The 14,355-nt window shown below is 42.7% G+C and overlaps 1 protein-coding gene across 1 annotated transcript; it reads left to right on the forward strand.

Moving 5' to 3' along the window:
* Positions 1-10,181: 10,181 nt before the first annotated feature.
* On the forward strand, positions 10,182-13,282 carry TMEM52B (transmembrane protein 52B). Its single transcript, XM_054282195.1, has 5 exons — positions 10,182-10,214; positions 10,835-10,878; positions 11,556-11,594; positions 12,483-12,649; positions 13,032-13,282. Exons 1-5 carry the CDS (start codon positions 10,182-10,184, stop codon positions 13,280-13,282), a joined length of 534 nt encoding a protein of 177 aa, XP_054138170.1.
* The last annotated feature ends 1,073 nt before the right edge of the window (positions 13,283-14,355 follow it).

Raw genomic sequence — 14,355 nt, forward strand, 5'->3', positions numbered from 1 at the left:
CCTGTATCATCTTCTGGAGGATGGTGCAGCTGCTAGCTAGAAGATCAATCACTTGACTTGTATTTGATTTGACAGCTATGAATGCTTTTAGAAGTGGAGTCTCGTGGGCTTAGAATGGTATTCTTAAAAGTGAAACATCACACATCAGTGTAAGCTTAGGATAATTGCATGAATCAGAATTTACAGGGAACTAAGAGAAAAATGTTTCATACTGGGTAAGTGGGTTTATTTGAAAAAATGAGAAAAAGAAACAAAGTTAAATGTTGCAGATATCTTTTATGGAAAATCCTTTCCTTAGGATTTTTCCTCCTGATAAGCTGAGAGGCCTCAGGAACAAAATGTAAATATTGATTATCTGCTGCTGTGGAATGTAGCAGGTGGATCTTTGATTGGTCCATGTTGAATGTTTCTAATTAATGGCCAATCACAGCCCAGCTGGCTCGGTCAGAGAGCCTGAGCCACAAACCTTTATCATTCTTTCTTATTCTATTCTTAGCTAGCCTTCTGACGAAATGTCTTCTTCTATTCTTTTAGTATAGTTTTAATGTAATTTATATGATAAAAATAATAAATCAAGCCTTCTGAAACATGGAGTCAGATCTTCGTCTCTTCCCTCATCCTAAGACCCCTGTGAACACGGTCACAGTTAAATATTGAAGAGTAGAAATACCAATATCTGAGTTACTACTTCTTTCATATTACAGCAAAAGGAACCACGGTGAGATCAGATTCAGCAATCCATATTCCTTGCTCTGGAGGGTTGTTTTGCTATAAATTTTTGTTTGTTTTCAGGGGGCTCCATTTGTTTTCTTGTCCAAAATGCAATAAAAGCTTTTTGAAAAGCTGACTGGTGACCTGCATTAGGCAGATCTCCAAAGCAGAGGCATCTTCCAAAGCCTGAAATGAAAAAAAAAAAAAGCCCTCATATTCATTTGATTCAATGGAAATATATAGATCTGTTCCTCTTTTATTTGGAGACCATTCCCTATAATTCACTGACTCAGGCTGACCAGTCCTTTAAGTGCTGAGTCCAAATAACCTTAATTCTCTTCCCGCATATCCTGAATAGTGGTCTCCTTTCATCCATCCATGGCAGGCCTGTCTCTGCCTCCAGAGAGAAAGTAAATCTCCTTTTCACTGACATCAGTTCAGGCACCAAGAGATGTCCAGCCAGCCACCGGGGTAACTGAGCCAGCTGTCTGACATATTATTGACATAACATATAGTTTAGTCATCAGTTATCTTGAATTATTTCTACCTGAATGTATAACTTCAGACATGTCTTGTGCAAAGCTTCTTTCTGAGCTAGCTTGCATTGGGCTGATGGCATTGACTGATGGCATTAGCATATGAGCCAAAGGAGCACCAGACCAGTTGAATTATTCAGCCTGGCATCCAAAGGCATACACATGGATAAAACAAGCTGCTGACTGTCTAGTGCTCTGCCTGGCATCATCATTTCCCGAGGTACCTGTCTCTGAGAAGTGCTTCTCAGAAAGCAGGAGCTCAGCTGAGGGGATAGGTGAGAAAGACAATCAGTTTTCTTCTACTTGAGCCCATTGGGAGAAATCATGGAGGCTGGGCCTTTGCAAACACTTTGTTTGCCATGGTTACTCCCTACACTAAAGCTTATAGATTATCTGCTCTACCCCTTCAAAATATTCCCTGGCTGCCCACACAGCAGATTGTGCTTTGAGGCATCCAGAAAGTGCCAGAGAAGCTGGGAAAATTTTTATTTCCCATCTATCCATCTCCTGCAGAAAGAAAGGTTTTAGCAGGTAAACCATTCAGCATTTAAAATATTAATTCAGATTCTCTCCTGTGTGAGCCTGAAGCATTTTGCAGGCTTTGGATTTTACTGGACTCGTGCTCAGGGCTCTCAGGTTCAGTCCTTGACTCAGGAGAAGCTGGATCTCTGAGGCCTTTCCCCTGTTTGCAGAGCAGAGGTGACACAGGGATATCAGCACAGAACTTCTCAGTCAAAAGATCTCAAGTCAGAAGGATCAGGTGTTATTCACTTCAAAGCAGTGGTTCATGGCACCTTGTTAAGGCCTTTCACAGACGAAGCTGAATTTGGGGAGTTAATTTGGCAGGTGGGTGTATATTTCCATAACACTAGTTGGAGAGCTTTGAAGTCCTAGCTCTCTTCCCCTTTCCCTACTCCTACTTTTAGAAGGCTGTGTGTATTTTAACTAGATGTAGTATTGATCTGGTAAGACACAGAATAAAACCCTAGCAAAACAATCAAGTGGAGAGAAGAAAAAGGGAAAAAAAGAAGGGGCCTGAAATTGCTTATAAGTGCTTGTTATATTTCTAATGCTTTTCAGTAACCCAAAGGACAATCTTGTCTTTTTTTCTCTTGCATTTTTTTTTTCAATGTGCAGGAAAGGATGCATGTATTTGGCATAAATAAGTTATCTAAATATCATTTTTAGCTAAAGCCAGGCCAAGGTGAGAAGAAGCCAAAGCATTTCTGAAAAGCAAACAAGGCAGTTTGCGAACACTCCTTAAAGCACAGGAACAAACAGCCAGACACACTGAGTTCATCTTGCCCAACTTTAGTGTCCAAGGGGACACTAAAGCTCCCTGTGTGATAACTGGGAACAGCCTGCAAGGTGTGTACAGAGGAGATCCAGCAGGGTCACTCTCAGCAGACTTTGACCAGTAATGACAACGGATACAGCTCACTTAATTTAGAAATCGACAAAAGACTGAGATATATTGTGCTCTAGAAATGCTAATTTCTTTTTGGTGACCACAACTTGGGGAATAGTTCAGATAAGGACTGGGTTTAGATTAGATACTTGCAAGAAATTATTCAGTTTAAAGAGTATGGAGGCCCTGGCACAGGTTGCCCAGAGCAGGTGTGGCTGCCTTATCCCTGGAAGTGTCCAAGGCCAGGCTGGATGACGCTCTGAGCATTCCCCACTCCATCTGCTCCACATATTTAGTAAAACAGGGCATATCTGTCATAAAGGCAGGTGACACCTGTACTCCATCGTCCCTGATTGCCCATCTGGCAACATATTTGTGTGACCGTGGTCACAGGGGTTTTCAGGATGAGAGAGAGGCGAGAATGTTGACTCCATGATCAGAAGGCTTGATTTACTATTTTATTATATATATACTACATTATTACTATACTAAAAGGAATAGAAAAGAAAAGGCTTCTTCAGAAGCTGGCTAACCTAAGAATAGAATAGAAAAGAAAGATAACAAAGGAGCTCTCTCCGACTCTGTCCCAGAGAGAGCTCGGTCCTTGATTGGCCATTAATTGTAAACATCCAGGATGGGCCAATCACAGGTGCACCTGTTGCATTCCACAGCAGCAGATAACCATTGTTTACATCTTGTTGCTGAAACTTCTCAGTTTCAGCAGGAAAAATCCTAATGAAAGGATTTTAATGAAAAGATGTCTGCGACATATTTGTATTCACAGATTTTCGGGACATCAGACTTGTTGGACATCCTTGTTCCCAGAAGGTTTGGGACTACCTGTGTAGCTGAGGAGATAGATAGATTACTTTAATCTATAGGTGTAAATACAGAGGGAAAGTCTGCAGTTTGTGCTGTCCAAGAGTCTCAGCTATTAGTTGTCCAGAAACTCCAAGCCTTCTCCCTATGAAATCACATAGGATGACAGTTCTTTGCCTCCTGCTCTTCCCCTGCAGAGGAGGGAGGGGTAAATTCAAATCTGCATCCATATGAGGGCATGGAAAACCAGACTGGAGTCTGGTTTTAGATGTTACAAAAGTCCCAGACAGGGTAGTCACCTCAGTCTAGCAAGTTGCTAATTTTCCTCTGTGCTTAGAAATCTCTGGGAGCAGTTTCCCTGAAGAAGCAAGATCAGCTTCCTGCTATCAGCAGAGGGGACTTTGACCACTCTGCATGAAAGAACCACATCACAACCCAGATAGGCAAGACAGTGCATTTTCAGTCAATTCCTTTCCTTCAGGAGGCCCTTTACATTTTGTGTTGTACACCTTGTACAAACAGAATGAAGTAAAACCCTGTGTCCTAAATAGGGCTGGACTTCAGAGGCATCACATTTACTGAAACTCAAAAGGAGGATCACAAATCAAGGGGGGGCTGTGCTCACCTGTGGGTGCTCTATAGTTATGAAAGCATTGTCCTTGCAGCACCAGAGAAATTAACTGAGCTTTTACCTGTTGCCATCTGACACATATAGCTCAACCATAAATAACTAACTGATGCACCCATTGAACTGCTGGTTTCAGGTCGGAGTTTCCTTCTGTGCCCCCGAGAAAAGCAACATCAGCATCATTTCCCAGACTCATGGGAAAAGTTAATCGACTGCACCCCACAGTTGTTCCCCTGTATCTTTATTTCTTCATTTTACTCGGTGTGTGGACCCTCCTTGTGTCTGAATTGCAGCAGAAAGCACAGGAGTGACACCACTGAAGCTGTAACATGAGCCTGGATATGTACAGTATATTTTTCCCCTTGTGATGGCCCTCATGGATGAGCTCACAATGAATTTGTTTGATCCTGAGCTCTGACTTTTCAGGATTCATGGACACTGGCATATGCAGTCATTTCAAATTGGTTGGTGGGCTTAAAACTCACTTCATTCATCTCTAGCTATATAAAACTGCACTTTTTTCATTATTTTGCATTAGCTGCTGTCTTGCTTTTTGGGGACTATGCCAGGGAACTCTAGTTCTTGCTTTCTTTTGTGTTATGTGGCTGAATCAAGGGAATTAGCACAACATGTGGAATTAGCACAACATGTGGAATTAGCACAACATGTGGCACTGCTTCACTATCAGTCACTGAAGAGAAAAGCCTGTGTTCTCTGCAGCTTTTAGGAGGAGCATCTAAAAACTGGGTTAGCCAAAGCCTTTCTGGCCTCACTTCACAGGATAATTTCGTACACCATTTGTCTGCAAGGTTGGCTGGGGGGCAGTTTTATTAAAAAGTTCAAGCTGAAGCAGTGGAGAAAAGGAAAGAAGGCAGAAAGCAAGGGACTGTCCTTATCCTGACATGTGGAAAAATCTAAAAGTAATTTGGTGAGGTTGGAGTGGAAGGAACTGTCCAGGGAGGTGATGGAGTCACTGTCTCACGAGGTGTTTAAAGAAAGACTGGACAAGGCACTTACAGCCATGGTCTGGTTGATAGGGTGGTGATCAGTCACAGGTTGGACTGGCTGGTCTCAGAGGCCCTTTCCAACCAAATGATCCTGGGATCCTGTAACTGCTAAACCAGGGCTGACCCAAACAGCTGGAGTTACACCGGGACCCATAAGTAGGACTCAAGACCCTGACTGAAATGATATACAAGTGATGATTTATTAGTTAACATTGGTTAGTACAGAAAAAAAGATGGTGTAGAAAGCAGGTGGAGGAGGCACGTGCTCATAGAGACTTAGAAGCAACTGTAGATCAACATTCTCCTTCAGCAGACCCAAGGTGGGACCCTAATTTACCTGGGCTGGAGAGCACTTAGCAAGGTACCACTGATGGGCATTATTTGGTGTGAAGCATGCAGGACAGAAAGCCATGAACTGGTCAAAACTGTGTGAGGTAAAACAGGACAGGACTGTGACTTTCATCAAATGATGGAAGGTGACTGCCAGAAAATACACTAATCTGGATCCTGAGAATCTAGAGGAGGCTGTGCAGTTAGAAACTAGCTTTATAGTTTCTGTAAAGATAGAAATAGTTTCTAAATATAGAAATATACCTTCTTTATAGCACATCCGGCTCTAGATACTAGAAACAAACTCCAGAAAATCGAAGGACCAGAGTGGTGTGACTCAAGAAAGTTGTCAGATGAAGCTTGGAAAGCATATTAAAACAGAGATAGGTCGAGAAAAGGAAATGTGACAGGCTGGAAAGGAAAGGTACAGCCACAAAAACCTACTTGGAACTCTAGAGGGTGCTAAGGGACCGCCCAACAGGGCAGGAGAAAGAGGAAGGCGAGGCTGAAGAAGGGGAAGGGGAGGCAGGAGGCTCCCCTCGCCTCCCGGCAGAGGATTAGAGGAAAACCGGAGCGCACTGGTAAGGAAAAGGGAAAAGGGGCCTTGGAAGCGGGAATGGCCGCAGGCTGGGGAGCTGGACCCTGCCTTACAGGCTGTTAACAGAGAGGATGAAGATTGAAGGGAAACTGGGGTTTCTACCCCAGCTGAACCCCTGAGGCTGGGGAAAAAAGAAGTGGAATTTTTGATAAGCACAGGGGCAACTTATTCTGTTTTGAACATAGGCAAAGGAAAACTTAGTAAGGATGTGGTAAATGTAAATTGGTAAATTGTAAATTGCAAATTGCTAATAGTTAAATGTAAATTGGTACATGTGGTAAATGTAAATATAACTGTTGCTACAGAGAAAAGTGAAACTTGGTCATTTTTACAGCCCATGAAATTTAAATTAGGAAAGAACTGCACTACTCATCAGTTTCTATACATGCTTTAATGCCCAGTCCCCTTGATGGGGAGAGAGTTCTGGGGGAAATTGGATGCTCAGATAACCTGAGGGGACCTGGGGGTCCTGATGCAGAAGCTGGGAACCTGGAGGAGACCTGTGGGCTATTTCTCCCAACAGCTGGACAACGTGAGCAGAGGGTGGCCAGGATGCTTGCAAGAGATTGCTGCAACTGTTCTCCTGATCCAAGGGGCCAGGAAGCTCAGGGCTGGACAGCACGTCACTGCTTTTGTCCCTCACATGGTGATATCCATATTGGAGCAAAAGGAGGGGCATTGGCTATCCCAGCAGGATGCTCAGATACCAAGTTGTGCTCATGGAACAGGATGATGTGGAGTTAAAGATGACAGCAGCCATGAATCCAGCAGTTTTCCTTGATCCAAAGGCAGGAGGTGAGGGAGCCCTGACACAGGATTGTCTCCAAACCATGGAACAGGTATATTCCAGCAGAACCCGCTTGCAGAATGAACCAGTAGGGAGTCCTGATTTAGAATTATTTACAGATGGCAGGAGTTTCATAAAAGATGGGAAATGGATGGCAAGATCGGCAGTGGTGACTGCCACTGAGCTATTAGAAGCTCAGTCTTTACCAATTAATACATCAGACCAACAATCAGGGATAATAGCACTAAAACAAGCATTGAACTTGGCAGTGGGCAAAAGAGTGAATATCTGGATTGATTCTAGATATGCATTTGTTGTGATTCATGCCCATGGAGCCATAAGCAAAGGAAGAGGAGTGCTATTGGCTCAAGGATCATCTATTCAACACAGAGAAGAAATTTTACAACTTCTAAAAGAAGTTAAAAACCAAAGGAGGTGGCAGTGATGCATTGTAAAGCACTTCAATCAGGACAAACTAATGTTAGAGTGGGAAACCAACTGGCAGACACAGCAGCTTGAGGAGCGGCTGAAAAAGGCATCCCAACCTTCTTTTTGTGTTAGTGCCACAAAAATAAATTGACTTAATTGAAGGCTAATTCTGACAATGAAGATCAATATTTAGAAAATATACAAAAGCCACTAAGTTCCAAGAGGGATGGTGGGTAACAAACAGCCAGCAGGTTATAGTTCCACTTCCTGTAAGGAGGAAAGTAATGGAAAAAGAACACAAAAAATCCCTCAGGGAAACTGAGTCCCTGACATCTAGTCTCCAAAACTCTGTATTTAATTTGGGAATGACTGAAATAGAAAAATCTGTTACAGTGCAATGTCCAATTTGTTTAAAAAACAATCCCATAAGCAAGAAAAGGCCACCTCCTGGAACACCTAAAGACAAGCTTCACGAGGCTTAAGGGGAGAATGTTACCAGATGAAGAATTGTTTGCACCTGGTGGGCCAAGACAATGATGATTCCTGAAAAACCACTGGCCTATGGAACTGCACCATGCCCATTCTGTAGGAAGAAGAACTGGAGAGGAGCCAGCCCAGTTGTGCCAACTTTTATCAGTTCACCAGGCAGTCAGGTTTGACTTTGGGATCACCAGCCACCAGGGACCACCAAAAAGACCCCCAGGACAGAAAAACACATCTGCAGAGAGGAGGGAAAATGTGTTAATGATTTTGGGGAAATGATTATCAAATGTATGTTTATTCCAGGAAAATCAATGAATATGTGTGCAAAATAAAGCCTCTAAATAGGAGCTATTTCTGTACTCAGCATGCACAATATTCAGAGGATATCCCCACATGCATCCAGCCAAATAAATAATCCCTGCTTCTTAATGCTACAGTGGTGTTAAAGAGTTTGTATTTTTACCTATTTTTCGTAACACTGGAAGTAGAGTGTTAATAGCAATGCCATAGTAATCAATAAGTTTCAGTAAGAATTAATTACAATATCCTTTTGGAGGGGTCACTGTTTCATGTCACATGCAGCTTTTTCTTTAGGGAATTTTTTGTCACTTTTCCAGCTGTTTCTGCATTTGGATCATCCCAGAATTTGAGATTATCATATGACTGAATTTCAGCTAAAATCATGATCTGTTGAATTATCACACTGATAATAAAAAGCCCTGGGAACATTGGTGGTTTGTACTTCTTTTCCACATTGAATTCCACCAGTTTCAAAAGCCATGCATACAAGAAAAGCTATTTTACAGTTCTGCTGGGACTTTCCTTCTAATACTTCGATAGTACACAAAGAATTTAGGAGAAGGACACCAAAAGACTTGGTCAATTCCTATATAAATACAATGTCAGCAGGTCATGTTTCTTTCTTTCTTTCTTTGTTGTACATTAGAAACCTCCTTCCAGTGGGGTGGATGGATGGATGGATGGATGGATGGATGGATGGATGGATGGATGGATGGATAAACTACTGCTAAGGCATGTTTATACTGCACTACTGCTTTTATAATTAGAGAATGGCAAATGGGTTTTAGCCTGCCCTGGGAGAAAACACTGAGTTCATGAATCCATTGGTTCTGCTCTGCAACTCTAAACTGCACCACCAGGGCTAATGATTCACCAGTTTAATGTGAAAGGGCTGTGATTGCAACAAGGGGCAACATGTCTCACTAGCTGCTGTCCTGCCTTCAACAAACATTTATGCACCAGTCCTAGATGGTTCCCAAACACAAATAGTTACACATTACTGCAGAGTATTTTTTCTGTCCCAGCTATTCAAAAGAGAAAGATTAGGAGAACCCAATTACATGACTGTAATAACACTGTGCATAGCCACGAGCACTAACAGAAATTTTAAGCAATTCTGCAGGACAGAGAAAATTAATGGGTCATTGAATGAAGCCTGTGAATATAACCAGCTGTAGGATTACTGGTATCCAGGACAGGAGAATCAACGTGTAATCCCTCTGCTGCAAGGGACTGAGGGGGATTTATCTGGCCTTGCAGGAAGTTTGGGAGTGGGACCTGGAGTGAACAGGGACCTGTGAGTGAACAGACTCTCAGCTGCAGGAATGCAGGACATGAACAGGACATGAACAGGTAAGAGGGATGATGGCAGAGCCTTAAAATGGGAAGTACAAGAGTTGCTGCATATGAATATATATATATACATATATATATATATGCATATGCATACATATATGTTGCATATATATACACATATATATGTTTATATACATGTAACTGCATGCATATATATATATATGGATATAGTTATTATATGGCAAATTCTTTCACTTCCAAGTCAGTAGATTGGATGGTCAGAGGTAGGACAATGTGAGTGCAGGAGCAGGAAAGGTACTGGAGGATGGAGAGGAATCTGAACTCCAATTAAACAGGTCAGTAACATGACCTTCAACCCACTCCCCTCAGGGTAGGGGCGGGGAGAGAAATAATTGGGAATGAACAAACTCAGAGACCCTTTCTGCTCATAGAAGGGAAGGGTCAGGCCCACAGAGATCTCATGATGCCCTTCACTGAACTAGTTAAACATCTAAAGTAAGAACCTGTAGCCACTGCTCCTCTCCTGATCTGACTGGAAGGGTTTAGAAATCCCTTCAAAAGAGGAAGAGAACCGGGCCAATAGAATAACAAAAAAAGACAGGCAAAAAAAATCAGGAATTGCCAGTGATAAAAAGGAAAAGAGGGAAAGCAAAAACTGAAGGGCAGAAAGAAGCAGAGTAGGATTCAATACACAGCACAGAAGCTGCTCCTTCTCCTGGCCACTGGACTGGTGAGGATGAACTGAAAGTAGAAAGGACAAGAAGACTCCAAGCAGCTTGAAACACCAAGAGGCCACAGAAGCACCTTCCAGGGATGCATAACTCAGACATGATCTGCTTTGTTGTAGGGAGTTTCTCATGGGTAAGTTCATCTTTGACTTTCCTCTTCATGGGGTCTCTGCTTAGCTATGGAGTTTCCTTGGAAAGATGGAGGGCCATTAGGAATAATAATTTCCCAGGTATTAGAAAGAGCTGGACATTTAAAAGGCACACACAGAGAAGATAATATTTGCTCCTATTGCAGGGATGGTAACTTAGACATCAGGGTACCCAAGGAAAAGGAATGAAAAGGGTAGGAGTGCTGGAGGCACAGAGCAGTTTTCAAGCCAGGGTGGGTATAATAGGAAGAAGGTTCTTAATATTTGAGCGTGGAGAAGGATTTACAGCTGGAGAATGACATGGCTTGTAGTGGAGGAAGGGAAGGTTGTGGTGATCATGAAGTTCAGAACAGTACTAAGTAAGATTTTAAGGACCACAGGAAGTTAATATATGAAACAAGAGTATTCATAAGAGTAACTTCAAATCTACAGCAAAATGTACAATAGAAACAATGGAAGGTAGATAACAGTGCGTCCTTACCATAGGAGATCCATAATACGAGAGATCCATAGGAGATCTATCATAATATGAAAGATATACAAGATGCATTTGACAAAGATTTCATTCACTCTAGCTGTGTCTTTGCTGCTTTTCTCCTTCTAGCTCCCCCACGTGAGAGGTGAGGAAGGCTGCCTTAACACTGAACTGTTAAGTATTTGTCAATCTTGCTCTTCTTTAGAGAAAAGGCAATACTGGACATGGGCGTTATGACCTGATGGTTGACATTTTCCAGAAAATCTTATTTAGTTGTATTAAAAATTCATGTAAAATCACTATTACTGTCACTATGAACTGTACAAATTACTATTTTTATTGATCAACATGCTGATTGTGTGGTACTGCTCCTGCTGCCTATTTGCATTACTGCAATAGTTAAGAGCCTTCTGGTGTAATTTCAATTGACCGGGATTATGAATTTAGAATCAAACTTTCCTTGAAAAAATGGTTTAAAATATACCACTTTGGTGAATATTATTATCAATTATATAATTTTTAAGAATAACGGAAATGATATATTGACAAAAAAAAAAAAACAAACATGAATGCAGATCTCTAAGGTTTGCAAAGGGAATTGGGCAAGGACAAATATCAATAAAACAATCAAGATATAAAGCCAAGAGAAGGGAAATTCACCCAGCAGGGATATTGATGAGGTTGGACAGCTGTGTCCCTCACAAAGCACAGTGAGTGTTTCATCATTGTGGCATCTGGAATCTGGACAGTGAGTGAGGATCATGAGGGGAGAAGGAGCAGGGTACCATAGGGATCTTTGCCTTTATTTGGTGTTCTGTAGATAACTATTTTTGTACCCTCTTCTCTTCAGCTGTTCAGGTACAGAATGGAACCATCTGTGGTATATCTGGTAAGACAACATGTTTACTCTAAATATCTGCATCTTTAGACAATTCAAGTAGCATAGGATGGGAATAAATGTGACCTGCTCAAGAGTGATGCCACCCTCTCCTTTTTCCTGGGATTCTCTAAATCTCCACAAGAGTAAGGCAACCCCTCAGATATCTCACTGCCTTTAACAAAAGCTGACCCACCCGCCTCCTTTTTTATTCCACATATTTAGTCATATGAACACTATTAATAAATTATTCATGGCACCATATGCCAAAATTCAAAAAACTGATTTTTAAAGTAAGTTCCGTCTGATTTCTTAGTTATTCCCACCAGGATGAGATTAAGAAGGATGGTAGTTGTTGAACATCTGGAGGGCTGAAGAAGATTGCAAGGTCCAATTTTTCCTCTCTGCTTGTCACTCATGACGAGATGTCTGGCATTCTTAGTTTTGGACCCCTAGCACAAAATAGATGTTGGCAAACTGAAGCCAGTGCCCTGGAAAGCCAATAAAAAGAACCAGTCTTCTTCAGCCTGGAGGAAGCTAAGGGGATAAAGTAATTGCAGTTTTCCACTACCCAGGGGGGAGCTTAAGAGAAAATAAAGACAGAGACTTCTCAGAGGTGCTCAGTAGAAGCACATAAGGCAGCTGACCAAACTGAAGACAGAAAAATTCTAATTAGACAGGAGTAAAAAATGCTTCCCCTGATGATGGTGCAGCACTTGAACAGGTGCCTGGAGGGAATGATGGATCTGCATCCCTGGATACTGTCCAAACTCAGCTGGACAAAGCCCCAGGTGACTGTTCAGCTTTGAGGTTAGCCATGCTGTAAGCAATCAGAGACATTAGGAGGTGTCCTGTAAACAAAACCTTCCTGTCCTCATTGCGTGTGCCCTCCCGTTGCAGGCTGGTGCTGGTGCTCGGGGGGCTCCTGCTGCTGTGTGGCCTGGTCTCTGTGTGCGTCAGGTGCTGCTTCCAGTGCCAGCAGGCAGGGGACGAGGCGGGCCCCCGGCCCTACGAGGTCACCGTCATCGCCTTCGACCATGACAGCACCCTGCAGAGCACCATCACCTGTGAGTTGGCCTTGCCCCATGCTGGGCACTTCAGCAGCCTGTAAGGCCCAGCTGGTGACGCCCCGGGGCTGGCACAGGGAGGGAAGTTCATGGCAGGATGGAGGGAAAGCGACCTCTGTGCGTGCTGCAAGCCGAGGTGTCAGTTGTGAGACGTGTTTGGGTGGAATAGGAGTTCAGTGGCATTTCAGGAGAGAGGAAGTGAGGGATGCTGCTGGTGGGATTTCACACACATACTCTTTTAGGGAAAGCTGAAGGAGTGGGAAAAGGAAAACATTCTGGCTGTGGGAAGAGAAGATCCTATGCCCTGTGGGTATCCCTGCCCTCCTCTAACCACACGATGCCTTCAGGGTGAGGCAAACAGCTTTGCTCTCCTCTCTTGCAGCTCTCCACTCGGTGTTCGGGCCTGCTGCCAGGAGGATTTTAGCCGTGGCACACTCGCACAGCACTGCCCAGGGCACCCCACCCCTCTGTGCCCCTGACACCCCTCCCGTGTACGAGGAAGCGCTGCACATGAGCAGGTTCACCGTGGCCAAGGCGAGCCACAAGGTGCCAGACCTGGAGCCAGTGCCGGAGGAAAAGCCGCAAGCGCCCGCCGAGGGCAAGGATGCCCAGCCAGCCCTCCCAGGACACTGATGGATGTCTGCTTTCACCTGATAGCAAAAAACACAGGATAGCTGCATGCAGAGACTAATTCAGGTGGGCAGGGCTTTCAGAATTTCAGATTAATTTCCTTAGTCAATTGAGAAGGGGGGGGAGAAGCAACTAAAATTCAAAATATTTTCAGATCTAGCATAGTCTAATGGCTCTCTTTGACACCTCCTTCAGATAATTTGCAATCTCCAAGCCCATTCATTACATGCACACAACACTAGAATCACACTGCACGAATAAGCAGGCAGCAGGATCAAGGTGCTGAGCCATTTTGTAGGCTAGTGATCTGCAGGGTGCCTGCAGATGCAGTCTCATTCCTCTTGCCTTTAGCCTAAGTTTCCTCAGGATGGCAAGAGATCTTCAAAACAGAAAAAAAAAAAAAAAAAAACAGAAAAAAAGGAAAAAAAGACACTTGCAAAGGTCTATTGCAACCCAATATTAACATCAAAGTTCTGGAAATTGCCAATCATTTATAGTAAATATAAAAAATAATAAAAAAAGGAAACAATCTGCTTGTAAATGAAAGACAGCATAGATATAGACAGTATGATGATGTACACAGTGTGCCCTTAATGCCCTACAGGGTACACAGAATGAACAGAGTCTGGTTCTAAATGGGATGTATAGCAATTCTGAAATGGTAGTCACAAGCTCTTATATTTGAATTTAAAAATCTTATATATGTACCCACAGATCAAACAAGGGGAGGAGCAAGAACACTACCTCTGAAATAAAGCTCAATCATATTTGCAATACATTCATATAGTATCATTTATTAATTCCTAATGTTGCTGTCAAAACCAGATCAATTGAAGTAAGACCATTTAAAACATGCAAAACATTTCTCAGACTGAATAATTTGTGAGTCTCTCCTGGTCAATACAAATATGATGAACCATCCAGAAATATTAATGAAAGTGGATGAACACAGGTATGGACTAGGCTGTCAGGAGAAGGTGAGTTTTGAACCACATCAGTATTGTCTCTACCCTGGATTCAGCACCTGAAAACATTAAAGCAGCACAACATTAAATATCACATGATGATTCATTCAG

The sequence above is a fragment of the Melozone crissalis genome, unplaced genomic scaffold (genome assembly GCF_028551555.1).
Source record: "Melozone crissalis strain CALT ecotype California unplaced genomic scaffold, PUWL_Pcris_2 ptg000033l_1, whole genome shotgun sequence".
NCBI classification, from domain to species: domain Eukaryota; kingdom Metazoa; phylum Chordata; class Aves; order Passeriformes; family Passerellidae; genus Melozone; species Melozone crissalis.